This window comes from Prinia subflava, chromosome 2 (genome assembly GCF_021018805.1).
Source record: "Prinia subflava isolate CZ2003 ecotype Zambia chromosome 2, Cam_Psub_1.2, whole genome shotgun sequence".
In the NCBI taxonomy this organism is placed as follows: Eukaryota; Metazoa; Chordata; class Aves; order Passeriformes; family Cisticolidae; genus Prinia; species Prinia subflava.
This window is the reverse complement of record NC_086248.1, coordinates 19,810,469-19,829,275: the sequence shown is the minus strand read 5'-3', so window position 1 is coordinate 19,829,275 and position 18,807 is coordinate 19,810,469. Positions and strand designations below refer to the sequence as shown.

General features: G+C 37.6%; 1 protein-coding gene across 5 annotated transcripts in view; it reads right to left on the bottom strand.

Annotated features, from left to right (window-relative positions):
- Positions 1 to 5,311: 5,311 nt before the first annotated feature.
- Positions 5,312 to 18,807, bottom strand: part of SH3YL1 (SH3 and SYLF domain containing 1) — a 48,706-nt gene continuing 35,210 nt past the window's right edge. For 4 of the 5 annotated variants that reach the window (XM_063389301.1, XM_063389312.1, XM_063389310.1 and 1 more), the window contains exon 10: positions 5,312 to 5,650. In XM_063389301.1, coding sequence (XP_063245371.1) covers positions 5,451 to 5,650 — 200 coding nt within the window. In that variant the 3' untranslated portion in view covers positions 5,312 to 5,450. Of the gene's footprint in view, positions 5,651 to 11,486; positions 11,587 to 18,807 lie in introns of all 5 variants that reach the window. The other variant, XR_010079192.1, reaches the window with a different exon arrangement.

The following is an 18,807-nucleotide window of genomic DNA, read 5'->3' as shown; positions in this document are numbered from 1 at the left end:
CCTCAATCATCTTTGTAGCCCTCCACTGGACCTGCTCCAGGTGCTCCACATCTCTCTTGTCCTGAGAAGCCCAGAACTGGACACAGCACTCCAGATGTTCCTCACCAGGGCAGAGTAGAAGGACAGGATCCCCTCCTGTAACCTGCTGGCAATGCTTTTCCTAATGCAGGATATCTTTGGCCTTCTTGGCCACAAGGACACACTGCTGGCTCATGAGCAGCTTGTTGTCCACCAGGGCCCCAAGGTCCTTCTCCATGGAGCTGCTTCCCAGCTGTCTTGGATTATGTAACCAAAAAAAGAGTATATTCTATTTCAACTGTAGAAAGCAGTTGGGGGATGGTTTATTTTTTCTTTATCTCTTGTAACTCCAGGGGCGAAGAGTGTGGATGCCTTCTGATAACAGACCAGATGTTAAAACCAGGTGGGGCAGTGTTTCTTATCTCTTTCATCAACTTTGTCCACCCTCTGGTGGATATCTTCTGTTTATGGGCCATTAAGGCTCACCAGTGACATGACACATTACACCATCCCATTGTGACATGCTCCACCCAGTGGGGAGGAGTCAACCATTCCCTACCCAGATAAAAATGGGGACACAGGGACCCCAGGCATCCTCTTTTCCACTGGATTCTCAGAGGAAGACCAGACTTATCTCACCATCACTGAATCCTGTCTACAGGATCATCTCTACTCCACAGAACAACATCTGTCACTCTGGGAGGACTTATTTGGACTGCTTCCAACACCCTGGCCAACAGGATGTCAGGTCATATTCCTGACTCCATCAGGGTTTTCTAGGACTTCTGTTTGTTTGCTTGCCTTTTTTTTTTTTTTTTTTTTTCCCACTACTGCATTTGTGGTTTTAATATTCCTAGTAAAGAACTGTTATTCCTATTCCCATATTTTTGCCTGAAAGCTTCTAATTGCAAAATTATAATAATTTGGAGGGAGGAGGTTTTACATTATCCATTCCAAGGGAAACTCCAGTTTTCCCTGACAGATACCTGTCTTTCCAAACCAAGACACCAGCAGATCAGCTCCCAGCCCATACAGGTCCATGGGGTTGTTCCTGCCCAGGTCCAGGACCCAGCACTGGCCTTTGTTGAATTTCACAGTTCTCTGCTCATCTCTCCAACCCATCGAGGTCCTTCTGAAGGGCTGCAATGCTCTCTGGGGTACCAGCCAGCCCTCTCAGATTTGTATTGTCAGCAAACTTGCCGAAGTGACATCTGCACCTTCATCCAAGTTAGGAACAAATAAGTTTTGGCAAATTAAAAAATACTGAGCCCAGTATTGAACCTTGGGGGACACCACTGGTAAAAGGCCTCCAACTATACCCCATGCCACTCATTACAACCCTTTGGGCTAAACTGCTGTTTAGCCAGTTCTCAATAAACCGAAAAAAGATTTTCAAAACAAGATTTTAAATCTCTGAAACCACAGATACTATTTTAAGTAGTTAATTGAAGTGGATGAATTAACTAAAATGGATGTGGAAGAAAGATCTTTTAACAATAGTTGCACACAGTTTTTGTGTTGAACACAGAGCACATAGTCCTAACTATGACCCTTCAGGAATCACCTGGCTCAAAATAAAGCCTATGAGAACTGACAGGAAACTGAGCTGCCATATATAAATATAATCACAAAACAAATATGGGAATTACCTCTACTGTATGTATAGAAATTACTGATTTCTCATTGTGTGTTTCAACAATATAAAGAATTGTTTTATATGTTGAAGGTTAGAAAAGCAGGATGATGAACTGAACCTGCACAACACACAGAAGAAGTACTTCACTTGTAATGTCTGTACCTTTTACTAAGCATCCCCTTGAGAGAATCCCGTGGCTCTATAACTCATTTTTTTTTTCTTTCAGTACAGATTCCCACTGATTTGGTGCTGCAGACATCTATCCGCCCAACCCCCACTAACAACTGGATACCAGGCACCTTGTAACTCATTAAATACTTTGTGCCAGAGGCACCATCTTCTTCAGTATCTTTCTTCTGGACCAGTCAGGCATCCTGTAGGAAAGGAACACATACATGGATTTTCATTGATGGAAAACCTCTCTTACCAGAACATGTGTCTCATGGGTGACTCTGTATCTCTAGGTTTTTGTTCCTAGACCTGCAGAGAACCTCAGATACAAACCCTATTCCTTACAGAGCTCTTTATTTATTGAAATATGCAGAGTGCCTTTTACTGGAAAGTGTTTTTATTGCAAAAACACTTTCAGAATTAGCCTAAGCCCACTGATGTGAGCTGATCCAGCCTGTGTCAATGACATTTGGAATCAGGTAGTAGAGTTCTGTAGTGCTTCAAGGTTTGTTTTTGACAACCAATGACTTTTCTTGCATTAGCCTAATTTGCTGAATCTTCTCTATCCTATATTACATTTAAATGAAGTAAGACACATTCCAGTCATAAGATATCCTTTCCATGTAGTATTTCCCCCTCAAAATACAGCTCGGATTTAGTAATTAATAAGTGATATCCTGCAGAGTCTACAGACTATCATGAACACTGAGATTAGACAATCCTCATTTTTCTCCAACTCCGCTGAGACAATCCAAGAAATTGAATTTACATGAACAATAAAAAGATTTTACTGTGCAAGTTCATAAATTCTGACAGTTTCATGGAAGAAGACACTTGAGATGAGTTAAGAAGCTTTAACAGCTCTACATAAAGGCAAGTACACTGGCTGAAAAAGCAGCCAGCATTCTAGAAATTACCAAGGAAGTACTAAAGCAGAATTCTGCTAGTGAATGCTTCAGCTTACACCGTGTAACTAAAGTGCAGCAACAGTATATCATAAATGCAAGAGTTATTCTTTGTGAATATATGACAATATCTAGCTTCTGGGACTAACACACCATTATAAATCCTGAGTCCTGATGGTGGCTTATTTGGTGTTTTCTGGCTTAAGAAGAAATAGATACAGTCTGTCAAAGACAGGTAAGCACAGAACCTGATTTCTCACCTCAAACTGGCAGATGCTACAATCCTTCTAAAGGCATATATTAGCATTTCCACTGCAGCTACATGAGGCTGTATAACTCTTTCCCACTAGCTGGAAAACATTTACTAAATAAACCACATGCAAGCAGTATGGATCTGTTTGGTGGTGGTATGTATTTGAAGACAGATTTCTGTCTAAATTATGAGGCAAAGCATATGAATGATTTTCACTGAAAGGTTGTAAATGCATTTGACTATGGTTTCAGTCTCTTCTGTCTCATTTCTAGTTTATTTATCAAAATGTATTTTGACCCAGTCCGAAAAAAAATCCAGAAATGTTTGCCAATGAGTAGAACTGAATAACTTCCTAATGCTAAGTCTTCATCTACACTAGGCTTAGCTTTACCATTCTGATGGGATAACTTAAAACTAAAGATTACCTGATAGATTAGTGGATCATAACAGATCAACTATAACTTGGTTGCTGGAAAGATCACACATACTAAATTTCTGGTCCTCACAGAAGAAACAAGGACTTAATACATTTTCAGATAGGGAAAAGCTGAGACTGATGGAGCATAATTATCATCTTGGCATTAACTCCATATAAGAGGCAAATTCAGCATATTCAGCATTGAGAAGGGAACTAAACTGGTTCTAAAAAACTGAAAGTCTTATTTTGACCTCTGCTCTGATTTGTCACACCAACTTTAAGGGCAGTAGCTGTATCTGTAAAATGAAGTTGATTTACAAATATACTCAAAGTGAAGTCGAAATCTGAGAATGATACTACTGTACATTACTATCACATCTATCCTATAGAAACATCTTCCCTGTCTTACTATTATAAATACACACTATTTACTCTGTAATTGTCTTGGGTTATGTAACAAAAACCCCTGTGTATTCTATTTCATCTGTTGAAAGCAGCTGGGGAGATGTTTTTCTTTATCTCTTGTAACTCCAGGGGGGAGGGGTGTGGATGCCTTCTGATACTAGGCCAGCTGTTAAAACCAGGTGGGGCAGTGTTTCTTATCTCTTCCACCACTGTCAACCCTCCAGGGGAGAATATCTTCTGTTAATGGGCCATTAAGGCTCACCAGTGACATGACACATTGCACCATCCCATTGTGAGATGCTCCACCCAGTGGGGAGGAGCCAACCATTCCCTACCCAGATAAAAACTGAAATGTAGAACACCAAGCAGCCTCTTTGCCACTGGATTCCCACAGGAAGACCGGACCCATCTCGCCAGCACTGCAGCCCTTTTTTCCTACAGGATCATCTCTACTCCACAGAACAACATCTGTCACTCCAGGAGGATTTATTCGGACTGCTTCCAACACCCTGGCCAACAGGGTGTCAGGTCGTATCTCGGACTCTGTCAGGGTTTCTAGGACTTTTATTTATTTGCTTGTTTTTTTGTACTATTGCATTTGTGTTTTTAATATTCCTAGTAAAGAACTGTTATTGCTATTCCCATATTTTAGCTTGAAAGCCCCTAATTTCAAAATTATAACAATTTGGAGGGAAGGGTTTACATTCTCCATTCCAAGGAGAGCTCCAACTTTCCCTGACAGATACCTGTCTTGCCAAACCAAGACAGAAGTTTACTTTATCTTGCTCTTTTCTTAAACATTAAACATTCAAAAAGTTTTAAATGGGAAGAAGCAGGAAGAATTCAAGTTCACTTGTGAACCAGAAACTTCTCTATCTTGTGGATAGAAAGATCTGTGGAACAAGTTCCTAAAGGAATCAAGGATAAGCCTATATATTTTCTGAGGGACTATTCATGCATTTTACTAAACAAACTTTCAGAAGTGTTTAAATTCTCCAAAGGTGAGGGAAATATAAGACAAGCTATCAGAGAAGCTGAACTGCTTAACTGTCACAGAGTTGCTTTAAAAAAGGTCTTTGTATGCCTAATAATGAGAAACATTACAGACCAGACCTAAAGTAGTTACTAAAAAACTGCAGTATCTAGAGTGATTTTTAAAAAAGCCAATCATGAAGGTGCTTTTATCTGTCATAGCTGTGAAAAAACATCTGATTTACTAAGTAAAGAACTCTGACTCAGACATGGTTTGAAGCAAATTTAGGAGCATTTATTAAAGAAAAAGGCCATAAATTACAATTTAATAGAAGTTAAACATTTTTTTCAACATATCTAATTCTAAACTGTTTCCAATTTTCCCTTATGTAAAAATTTAATTCACAGAGCAAGACAGAACTGAAACTATACACAAATTGGGTTATTTTTTATGGTGCAATTTGCTCAAAAATAAAACTCTCATAAATTGACTGTCACCTGCAGTTTACTTAAGAAATAAATTTCAGGGAAAGTTATGGTCATTCAAAGCATTTAATTTTTTTTTGTTAGATTAGTATTGATTAAAAATCTCATTTTAATAAAATCTGAAAAGTTAAAATATATTTTTCAGAGTAAATATATTAATGCCTCAACATTTTATTCTGTATAAATTTAGTTGTTACTTATGGCAACATAATTGGCTGGAAAGATGCCAGTTTTTCCTCCTATTCTTCCTTCCCACCAATCAAACTGGGAATTTGTTTTAGTTGTCACTGTGATTTTGTCTCCAGCTTTGAAAGTCAGGTCACCTGGCTGTTGTCCTTCAAATGAATAAAGTGCTGTCACTTCTACTGGATCACTCCAAGAGTTATCTGAAATTAAAGAAATTAAATAAAAAGGAGGTTACTAGAAGAAAATTACTAGTGTCAGCATATACTAAGTTCCTAAATAGAATGTTCTTAAATGATAGTAGAAAAGGGTGACAAAGACACTAAAATAATCTATATGAGCACATAAACCACAGATGAAAAATCCCCTCCATTTCCACTACACTCTTACATAACTGAAATTTGAATTCCAGCCTATCAGCACAGTCTATTTAATAAAATAATACTCTATACAAAGCAAAGATCAGCCATATTTCTGTATGCCTCATACAGTCAGGGACAATGGGAATGAAAGTGGTGGTTTGAGGAAAGCACGAGTGTTTCCTGAATGGCTGCTATTAGAGCCACTGCTCACGTTTGAGTTTTGGTTTGTGTTCTCTGTGACAGCTTCTTCATGGAAGCTGCAAAACTCAAAGGAGAAAATTTGATTTTTTAATTAAAACTCAGGGTGTAGGATGGCGAAATACAAAATAACCACAGCACTTCCCTTCTTGTTCTGCAGTGCCTGGGATTTTGGTGTATCTCAGACATTAAACAGAACACACAAAATGTGCCAGTGGAAAGAACTGATTATGTGAAAACTGATTATGAGTGAAAAATGGAAGGTGCAATGGAAAATTAGTTAAGAAGAAATAATCTTTACACAGTCAGGTAGATTTCAGGATGTATTGCTTATATGGATGTGATGGCTGCATAAATACTCAAGCATGCTAGATTAAAGGCTTTTAGAATTAGCTGCACCTTCTTGCTGTCAAAACTGTTGCAAAAGGGGAAACTCATCTCCCTAGTTGAGAGCTAGCTCCCAAGCAGAGAGCTGGAAAGTGTGGTGAGAGAAGCATTGATACAACTTCTTTCATCTGTTTTTTGCAGTCTGTCTTCAGCAACTGATACCCACAGATTTTTTTTCTTCTGGTTGCTTTCATCATTTCAAAAGAAAGAGGAAAAAATTGTTTCCTAAAGCTCAAAAACACAAAGTGTAGCCAAAGAGGACAGAGAAAAACAATGGACCACAAATGTATGCATAAAGAGCACAAGGTTTTTTTCCCCAGCATCTGTCACTATATATGTTCATTCTACAGGTCAGTGCTTTCTCTTCATGATCTGCAGTTTTAGCAACCACCAAAGACTAACAGATAATTATTTGGCCATGAGCTGGGAGAGATTTGATTGCAGAGAAGTCAAATGCCATCTTTCTTGATCACACAATATCTCTCTCCTGATATCTATAGTAATGATCTAAAGCCATACAACAGTATTTCTTTTACTGTGAAAATAAAACCAAATTTATCAGGTCCATATCTCTACCAGTTACTCCTACCAAAAAGGCAGCATTGCAGCTTTTCTAAATGGCTCTTTCACTGTCACATCTGAAACCCTGACAGACTGAATATTTAGCAATTACATGATTTTCCGCCAAGAATTCAAGCATTTGATGCAGTTAGGAAGATATTATGTACTCTCATGCACAGTACGGTTTGATATTTTGATTGAGGAAGTCTTAGAAAAACCCACAGAAGTAAAATATCAACTTATTACTCCTAGCATTAACTGAAGAATAGTCAGAAAATACTGTGGCCCAGGACTCTTTAGGTGTTTTGGCATGACAACAGTTATGACTCAGTTCCATATAAAAAGGAAGAAGGGATGTGTTTTACCCCTGTGCCAAATTCAGGCAGCACACATGGGTAAAGTGCATTTATATGTTACAGTGAAGGCAAAAATTCCTATGCTTTGAGTCCTTAAATCTGTGTTTCCGTCATGTAAATGAATAATCACTCAAAAAGAATTGGAGTTACTACATATTTAACACTTACCAAAATATATGGAAAAAGTAGCTATCTGACAGAGCAAAAGAAAAGACTGAAAGTGCTAAAAGTGATGTGAGAGCTTCTTCTCATTACATTCAAAAGATCTGTCAAGACCACTCTGATATGCTGGACTCATAGCAGTGGTAAGTAACTAATAGTTACCACCTCCATGGCTGAACTTGCATCAAGACTATAATTCCTTTGACACAAACTGCTGAGTATTCTGAATTTTGCTCTGTAAAAGTAGGAAGAAAAATGAAAGGAAACACAACACAAATTAAAGCTTGAAAAAGTGGAAAAGAGATCCATATGTGAGATATCAAAGGGTAGGATGTATTCAATGCACCACAACCATGCCTTCAATTTTTGTTTGCTCTGTCATATAAACATAATTGTTTTCTGTGTTTCTCTTCCCATTTTTTGTCCCTATACATGTTCATCTTTCCAAACATACAGAAAACTCAAAGCACTACAGAAGTAGCCCTACTACTGCTGAATATGAATGGTCAGTTCTGTGTCCTTGCCCCATTTGCTACCTGCAATAATTTAAAAGCATTTTTCAGCATTATTCCTGTCAGCTCTTTCATAGCCATTTCTACTGAATTTTCCTTAGCAGCCTTTTCCCATCCTATAGTTTTGTTTCACTTTATTTCTCATGAAGATTCCAATTTCTCTGCTTTAATTCTGTAGTTTTGTAGCACAATGCAGACAGCATGTATATTTCTTGCCTCCAGAGTTCAGCATCCCATGCTTCATATTTATATGGATCATCCTAACAATGAGGTATCTTAAATGGATGCACTGTTAGGAAATTTACCACATAGACTATAAGGAGGATCTATTTTATGTTCATTTCCCAATTTCAGTTTTACATAGAAAGGTTTTAAATAAAATTGTTATATTCCACATGAAGATCGCTGACTGCATAAACAGAAACGACATTTGCAGCTCACACAAGATGGTGCTACAGTGCTGCATACAGCGTATGATATTAAAATCACTGAGATTCATGAGTATGCACACTGCAAAAAAAAAAAAAACAAACTACATTGTGGCAAATCCTTATTTGTTATTTGAATACACACCTCCACAAACACAGTGGTCAAAACAGAAATATAGACATTTTGGTTGAAGACAAATCAGTACAGTAGCCAGCATATACACTCAATGCTCCAGCATAGACAGGTATGACATGTGCTTTGTAACAAACTTCTCTGACCACAATATCCTTCCATGTTATTCATCTTTACATACAATAATGATTTGAAGATTTTGTGAAGGACCACTGCTGCGGATAAAAGACTTGGTGGGGTGTAAACTACAGTGAATTGATGTCCTCTTGGGTGTGCTGCAATACAGCCCCAGAGTGAACGAAAGAGCAATAAAACTATTTTTAATTATGGCACATTTATCACATCATAAAAGCATTTTCTACAAAGTTTCTGTAGAACAAATACTGTCTACACTTCAGTGACTTGGTTAAGAGTGCCAGTCTTTGGCTACAAGGCTGGCTGGCATAGACTGACCACATGCATACCAGTGAACACTGACCAGAGAGACGAGCCACATGCAAACTGCCTCTGGTTCCTATCCTGGAGTAACAACTAAACCACACCTTGGAATTATTTGGGAAAGTGCAAGGTGAGAATAATGCCAAGGCATTTCCTAACAACACAAGCACATAATGAGTTACAGTGCTTGGGCCCATGCCTTCACACTGTTTAATTTACTAGTAGATACAGTAGCCAGTGGTTTCACATTCTAATGTGAGCTTATAAAATATTAGTAAAGCGATAGGCTGTTTCTAAGACTGTTTTTTAGAGAAGAACAGGCATTTGTAATCATTTTGGCTTGAGCTTAGGATACTTTCAAAACCCAGATCTAAGTTGGAATAGAATAATTGGAACAGAATAATTGGAACATAGTTCAGCTGGGGCCCCAAATTTAATTTTACTGGCATAGATCCCCCAGCCATTAAATGCCTGATGCTGAACATCTTGCAGAAAACGTGCTGCTTTTGGCCATGGACACAGCAATAAAATCAAAATAAGTTTCATGTACTTGAGGTTAGTGATGAGATTGCTAAACATCCACTTTGCAAATTTTGCTAATTGTCAGTAATTTGAGAGCGAGCATGATTTTGTGGGTCATCTGTGCACTGATGTAATGGTTTGATGCCAAATGGCATCTAAGTGCCAGTCATACCTCACTCTCCAGCCCCTCAATGACATGTGAAGAGAACTGGAGGGCTAAAAGTAAAAATACTCATGGACTCATGGGTTGAGATAAGAACATTAAAATAATTTAAATAAAATAATATTTAAAAAAAAATGTAATGACAAGGAAAATAACAAGAAGGGGGAGAAATAAAACCCAAGAAAAGCAGGCGATGCAAATGAACAGCAATTGCTCACCATCAACCAAATGATGCTCAGCCTGTTCCCAAGCAGTGGCCCTCAGGCAGCTTTCCCCCAGGTTTATATACTGAGAATGACTCTGTGGGATATACCTTTACCCAGTTGGGATCAGCTGTCCAAGCTCTAATAGAATTCTCATTGCTTAAATGGAGACCTAGAAAACTAAGCAACCACCTTGTTTGTGCAGAAGTAAGATAAAACCAACAAACAGACCAAATGATTGAAAACAACTAACAGATTAGGCAAATGCAAAAATCTGTGCTTTTGAAAACAAACATATCAAGTATCAGAAAGGTTTAGTACACTAGTACACTGTTCAAAGGCATTGAAAGGATCAGGTATTGCTCATAGGTTTAGTATGAGAGATGTAACTAACAGTGAACAAATATTGGTTCATTACCCATGAGAGGCTTTTGTTTGGAAAGGGTTAATATTGAGTTTATAACCAGAGTTCAGGAAAGAATCCAAAGTAAGTTAAAGAACTAGCTCAGTCACTGGGCCCACTGCAAATCTGAATGAAAAATGACAGCTGGTGCCAAACAATGAAGGTTTGACAGCAAATTTTAATGCCAACCTTAGAAAATGGTCTGGACAATACCACCTGCTAAGTTACCCCTCTGAGTGTCAATACTGTGTGTATACATTTATTGCTTAAAAATAATGCCTGAAGGCAATAAAATCCCTGAAGGATGTTTGCCCCAAATGGTCATATTAAAAAGGAAGACTAATATCAGGCCCCAAACAAACGTGCTAAAGAGGAAGACAACCATTAGCTTAATTCAACAGCTATAGATGAGCCTATGCAAAAAAGGCAAACTGTATCTTAGGCTGCATTAGGCAAAGTATTGACAACAGGTCAAGGGAGCTGATTTCTTTTGCTCAGTACTGGTATGGCCACACCTGGAGTGCAGTCCATTTCTGAGCTTCTCAGTACAAGAGAAACATGGACATGCAGGAGATGATCCAGCAAAGGGCCATGTGGACGCTGCCACTGGAGCATCTCTCCCATGCAGAAATGCTGAGAGAGCCTAGGGAGAAAAGGCTTATCAGTATCTAGAGACACCTGAAGGGACAGTGAAGATAGGGTGGAGCCAGGCTCTTGCCAGTGATGCCCAGCGACAAAGGCAATGGGCACACACTGAAACACAGCAGGTGCTGACTGAACACTAGGAAACACTTTCTTACTCTAAGGATGACTGAATAGGTTTCCCAGAGAGGTGATGGAGTTTCATCCTTGGGGGCATTCAAAAGCTACACAGACCCAGTCCTGCTTGAGCAAGGGGGTTGGACCAGATGATATCCAACTGAAAAGATAGTATCTTTTCAATCTCAGTCATTCTGTAATTTGGTGAAAAACTTCAAAGAGACTTTTGAAATAAAGTTACCTGGAAGTATAAAAGCAGCATGAAAATTTTTAATTGTAGGGAGTTTGGACTGGAACAGCTGTAATCAAAACCCAGTTTGATGCTAATGGAACTCACACTGTCAGCATCATCTGATGGTCAGGCCAGACAGAGCAGACTTCCTGTCAGACACTGACTAACCTGTATCCAGCTAGGGGAGGGTCAGTATGGAGCACACCTTGTAGGGACCCACCTGTCTCTGAGAATGTGACCTCCTGGCAGGGCCTTCTTGTCAACATATGGGTCAGTGTGTTGTACGGAATTGCACTGGCACACAAACAAGTCAGTTTAGCCTAGGAACAACAGAGCAACTTTTAGATCAGAGTTCAGTAAAAGAAGGGCCTGAAGAGAAAGATTAATTGGTGGACAAGTAATACCAGAAATGAGATGAGGCAGTAAACGGCAAGAGTAAGTATTATTCTACAGGTATGTCAGCATTTGCTGTGCTCCTCAACAGAATTAGATCTAAAAACTAAAAGGTAAGACTGATTCCTTGCAGGAAAAGTGAAGGACAGAAAAGAGAAAAAATTGTACTCTGAACCATGTGAGTTACTGCATAACAGTCAAAGCCAGCTTAAAGGGAAGAACTAAAATCATAGTATGGAATCCAGAAAGTAACAATTATTCAGCTTCTGCATGCACTGTTTCTAGAGGTCATACTGTCCCTTCCTCCTTTAAAATGACTTCAATAAACCTTGAAATGAAGGGCGGATCTGTTAGGGAGAGCTTCTGGTTCTGTTTGAGCTCAACAAGCCTCAAGGTTTATTGAGTTTTATTTCTTGTAGGATTTGGGTAGGGACTACAAAACCCAGAGAGACACATTTTATGCTGGACGCAGCATAAATTATACATTAGAATATGAAAGGCAAAGGATTGGCAAAGAAAATGGTCTGTAGTAAATTCTCAAGGAATCAGGGTAACCACTAATGACAAGGATAGCTTTCTGAAGGAGTGTTAGGGCTCATGATAGGAGGAACTAAAGATCTAAATTTCTGACTTGAGAAATGCAGCAGTATTGGGCCATGATGATGCCTAAGGGCAGACAGAGAAGTGGTTAAAGTTCAAATTGGAAGTAGGTAGGTGAACCGCTAAGTTAAATCTGTGATACTAAAAAGACTGAGATGAAAGCTAGATCTGTCAGGGTGTGCTTTAGGTTCTGTCTGAGCTCAAAGACATAGTTAACATGAGAGCCAGTGGGTGAATGTAGAAGATGGACAAAATGATAGAGCAGGAAATTAACTTTGAAGCAAGAACTGAATCTAGATGAGAGTAAAGAAATATTGAATTTGCAAAGGTCAGAGAGAACGATGTTGCAACAATTGAATCATAACAGGACAAAAGCAGGGACAAAAGTGGAGACAGAGAGAAAAGGCTGCATCTTTAAAATGGTACTCAGAGAACATCTATAGGCCTCATTGCTCTTACAGTGAAAGTGAGAACTTCTGTAGAAATTCAAGTTGAAGAACACATGAGCTCTTCAGTGATCAGAAAGAGGAAGTTTCAGATTCCATTTAACAATTTTTACCTTGAATTCTTAATTAGTTAACAAAAGAATACCCGAGTAAAGGAGAAATAGAAATAGTTCTTTGCAGAAAATGTCATTTAGCAAATTAAAAACAACAAAGGACAGTTAGCTGGGAAAACCTAGCAGAAAAATAGAGGGCTGAATAAGAAAGACTTCTCAGTGAGACACCCAAAATATAGATGTAAAGTTGATTACAGACATAGCCCAGCAATAGAATTCAGGGATCACAACTATTACCAAAGAAAACAGAAGATGAATATTAATCTATCAGGTTACATACTGAAGGATGGAATGTAATTCCTACTATGTGGTTATACACAGGTCAGCAGAGACTTGGAACTAAGTTACATTTACATCCGTGAATGGCTCCTATCCACGTTATTGAACTTGATGTCTCCAAATCAGAGTCCAGGTTCCAGTGCCCAATCACATTGGCATTATTGATGGTGATAAGTTAGCAAAGACTAATTTATCAGCATAGATAGAACCAGAGGCTTGAACTGGAAGCAAGAGAAACTGCTTTAAATAAGGTAAAGCACAGTACTGAAGAACTCCAAAACAAGATAAAAGAAGATTAGGTAACAGCAAAATGATCAGCCTTGGACTTCATATGATGAAGGATGAGATAATACCACGTTTGTGAATTGTTAAAAAGAAGAAACTAGATCAGATAGACACCTGGGACAGAGAGAGAGGGGGGTGATAAAACAATGAGACTCTTCTGCTCTGTGAAAGCTCTCAAGTTTAGAGAAGAGATGAACTGAGAATGAGCAAAGGCATCATATCTGCATCAGTATCCTGAAAGATAAACAGTATGAACTTGTAAGAGGGGACAGACACTGGCTAGGGCCTGAAGCATGGTCTAGTAATGCAAGGCCTCCATACAGGTGAGACCAGCAGCTCATAACTCAATGAAGCACATTCTCTGAGACCTTGGCCAGAATCTCGTGTGTTGCTGGACAATAAAGCGCTTTTTTTGCCACTTCTGTCTTTACCCCCATTAGTCATCTGAGAAGGTTATTTCACAGCTGTATTCCCCTGTATTGCTAAGATAACTTTCTTAATGTCTACCTCCAAGTAATTCAGTACTGCCATTTCTTTTGTTTGTTTGTTTTTGTTTGCCAACATTGGGGTTTGGTTAACACTTTTCTTTCTTGACAATTTTATGCTTGACTTATGCTTTTATAGTCAAAACCCATTTTTTTCACACCTTCAGACTGTTACACTAAAAATAAGATAGCTACTACATCTCAGGGACTCCTTACTCCACTCATTCATTCATTGAACTTCTCCACATGTATTCAGATTAACCTATTTTTTCTTGTAAGTGAGTAAACAGAATATTACCATTAGGTAATAACTGACCTTTCACATTACCATTAAACGAAAAGTTGTTTAAATGGAAGGCTGAAGGAACAGAAGGAACAGAGAACTTATTTTGTGGACATCATGCATTTATATATGAATGTGAAAATTGTAATTAAAAAAAATTGTGATGAATCAGCAGATGAGACTGTCAGAACAGGTTTTTTTTTTTTTTAATGACAAGATAACCATGAATGAAGAAATCACCAAATGAAAAATGGAAGCAAAAGGAGAGCTGAGAACACTGGAGCAATTGGGAGCCATTGAAAGGTGAAGTACAAGAACAGGAGAAGTCAAAGTGATGCAGCAGAGCCACTCTTGTACCTGAAGGCTGAGCTAAATGTAAAATATCTGATAAAGCTAGACAGCACAGACCCAAGGGGTCAAATCCATTTAGAAGAATCTTAATGAAGTTACAGAAACTAATAACAAAGATCAAGAAAATAAGGGAATGTGTACATAATTTAAATAAACTTAAATATAGAGAGATGGAGATTTCAAAAATGAATGGATGTATTCCATAATTCCAGAAATCTAAACCCAGAGTCAAATTTGAATTCAACATAATACAGTACTGAATACAGATATTACTCGTTAGTTTGACAATCATTAATCCAAAAAAAAGTCATTTGTTCTATAAACTGCTTGAATATTTGTGGATTTTCAAAGGAGAGAAATCTATGTACAATAATGAAACCTATTTAAAGGTTACAAAAAGAAAAAAAAAAAAAAAGCTAGTAAACAGAATATTAGCGGGATGAAAAGTTAAGAGGGAATATAAAGATGTCTTTGTGATTAGTGCCTTGATCTGTTCCCTGACCATAAAAAATACTAGTACCTGAGATAAATAGTGGAGCTGTTTCAAAGAGACTAAGGAAACAAGACTAAAACTGACCGGGTGATATTAATTTAGAAAATACTTAAGAACAGCATTAATCAGGTTGAAGTCAAAGCATTAATTATGTACCAGATCACTGATACAGAGAGAGAAGAAATTCTGCATCACTCTTTTCTCCAAAGAATTACAAAGCTGAAACTACCAAAGCCTCAATGACACAGTACCTTTTTCAAGAATGAGACAAATTCAACATCTTGGTTATGTATGATCAGTCATACTGGGGAGTATCTACCTTTTACTGTATCTAAACTTACCCTCTTGGTTCCCTTTATATTTTAAGTCTATCTCTGAACTATTATGTAGAAGAGCAGATAAGAAAGAGATTTGATTTCTTAGGTGAATTGCATCAGGGACAGTCAAAGAAACATTGGGAGGAAACTGAGAAGGTGGTGTGGCAGAAAGATATAAGGTTTGGTGCTGGGTTTTTGAGTAAACCATTAATTATTCCAACATACCAGTTTCCTGAAAGTAGTTCAGTCCTTTAATGCTAAGGATCTCACACCTTATCTCATTATTGCATTTTGTAATTGCTTTAAAAAGTTTTAAATCAGGAAAGAATACTAGTTTTAAATTCAAAATATGTGAATTATAGTAGTCTTGATCATAGTAAGTCTGATAAGTTGCACTCACAGTTATAACAAAGAAAAAATTGCAGAAACTTTGCTGATAGTCTAAACTCAATCTACATCTGTTGATAATCTAAAAGCAAAGTTGTGTCAGTACCTGAAAGAACACATGTATGCAACTAAACTTATCTCCTTAGAAACAAAGCAATGGAAACAATTTAATTTATGTAATAACAGTCAAATTTTCACAGAATAACTCTGAAAACACAGAAAAAGTTACTCTCATATGTAAAGAAATAAAGTTTTAAAAGTACAGAATTGTACATTTATTACTACATGCACATATAAAAAATTAATCATTTTTACAACTCATTTTTCCATTAATGACTTTAGAAAGCAATAAAAATCATGAAAACTGCAACTGAAAACAGTATTTTGTATTTTAAATAGGAAATACATAGTTTGCAATGGTTCTGACTACCATTTTGAATATCTTCTCCAATTTAAAAACCTTTTGCATATATTACGTAATACTTTTACAAAAAAGGACTGGGTCATTTACTTCCTGGAATGTAAGCAAAGAAAGAAAAATTCCAAAGTCATGAAATATTTAAACAACACTACCTCCAAATGTGCCCTTTATGACCACACACAATAATGAGAACATGGCAGAGGCAGTGTCTCATTCCATACGACTTCTCGAAAATTGGCATCTTGGAGAGTAAGACGTCATTAAGTATAGTTCACTGAGTATGTATACTTTTTAATATTTTATGGATGAAGAAATTTAATGCAAATAATAGTCCATGTTCTGATGATGTCTGAATTTCAAGGCTTTACCATTTATAAGTGGTTTCTAACAAATTTAGGTAATGTCAGCTTTGGCTCAAAGTTGCAGCTCAGAGCCACAAAGGTGATGTTGAATTCATGTTCACAGCTAGGATGCACAAAAGTTAAGTCAAATTACTGAGTTATCTAAGTTACAGTGTCATGATAAGCAGAAATAAACCACATTATAACATTGAGATTCACTTACTGGGCCCTTATGGGGCAATGCCCACTATCAGGTTTTACCATTCACTATGTTTAAAGGCCTGAATAGGCCTAAAACAGCAGCATGTTGGAAAAGTGGCAAATGATCTGTTTAAAAACTTATGAAGGAAATAACGTAAGGAAAGTCAGAGATAGGACGAAAGAAAGTGTCGTACGAATTACTACACAGAGAATAAGAGGTCAGTAAATTAAAAGATTTCATGGCTTTCTTCTCTCGTGACATGACAAAACATCAGCCAGTGAGGACTGGGGAAAATGGAATAAAGATGAACCATATTGTAATGTATTGTACACTGTGACTCTGCAGAAATTAACTTTTCAAGTCCTATATGGCAACAAAATATTACACATTCTAATGGCTACTTAGGAAAAAATCTTTAAAAAACTCCCATTTAGAAAGAAAAATAGTAGCCTAACTGTATCCTAAATACTAAAAGACATGAAAATAATTTCAGTTCTTGAATCACACCAGTATACAGATGAGCTCTCTTCTCTACCCAATGTGCTCATTTTCCATATTCTTCTCTCTCACCTCTCAGTTTTTAGCTTAAGAAAAAAAGGGGTTTATCTTAGCTTCTAGAGGAGAACAGCTGTATATTTACTTACAAATTTAATTTTAGTTGTTTCCAGACAAATAACAAACTAACTGTTTGTTCAACCAAGCCTTATAAGTGAAATCTCAAATGACCTATTTGCATTAAATTACTAATTTTGTTAATGGCCTTTTAAATTTTGTTTTTTAAATGCAGAATCACCTCAAAAAACCCTCTGCATTCACAAAACAACAACCTCAGATCTCTCTGAACAGATGTTTGGGAAGGCCTATATATGCACAGTAAATTTGACATTTTACATCTACAGGTACTAATCTGATATAATCAGATATATTCTGTACAGATACTTGAAGTATGTCATATGCCACCATTGATCCAAATAATCTCCAATAATGCTCGTCTGATCAAAGGTCAGGAGACATGATATTCAGCAAATCACACTCAGAATAATCTCTTGCTTAGCTGTTTCTTTGCCAATAATTATGGCTTGTTTTGGGCAAGTAAACAAAATCACCTGTCTTTCTCTACTTTCTGAATAAAAGCTTCTTAAGACACTCAAGTATTTAATTTCAATATTGAAGCCTGCAAACAATCAGTTCTTCATGACTAAGAAAACGAAGGTGGACTTTTTGCATTAAGTGAGCTTCACTGTCATTAGGGTAAAACTGTACTCTTTAAATGCCCCACAAATTTGTGCTCAGTTAAACAAATCTGCTCTTAGAAGGGAGAGAAGGCATAAGTTGCATCACCTCTGTTCCACATTCACTTATGGGCAAAGAATTGTTCTATACCTAGTACACCTGAAGGCTGTTCTGTTACAGCAGCTGTAGATTTAAGGCAATTTCAAAATCAAAGAATTGTTTGGCTCGAAAGGGACCTGAAATCCAGATAAATGGCATCTGTAGCCCTTTCCTTGTCCACTCCATCACAGAAGTTGATTGGGTTGGTCAGGCAGGACTTGTCCCTGGTGAAGCTGTGCTGGCTGTCTCAAATCACCTCCCTGACTCCCCAGTCCTTTAGCATAGCTTATGAGAAGATCTGTTCCATGACTTTCCCAGGCACAGAGGTGAAGCTGATGGGTGTGTAGTTCCTGGGGCCCTCGTTTCCATCCTTTTTAAAAGAGGTGTACAATGATTTCCTCTTTTCAGTCACCTGGAAAATGTATTCAAGGTACATTGATAATATCAAAGAAGGCCTGTATCATTCCAGGAACTACCCCCTTTAGTATATTTCAGTAAGTGTACACCCAAGTTCTTGAAAGGAAAGCAAAATCAGATGTTAAGCCCTCTTTCACTTCTATGAGGACTGCCTCAGCAAACCCTATTTTTTGATTTAATTGCAGTGCTAGATGTTATGCACTACTTTAATTGGGAACTTTGCCCAGGTTTCCAGTGTCACAAAGCTCTACAGTTGATTTGCAGAATAACTTAATAACTACATTCCCCATAAACAAAGAAATGGTGGCTGAAAAAGCTATTCAAGGCAAAGTTAGCCACCAATGTTCCATATAAGGTACAAGACCCTCAATTTTACAGCAAAGACTCAACAGATAA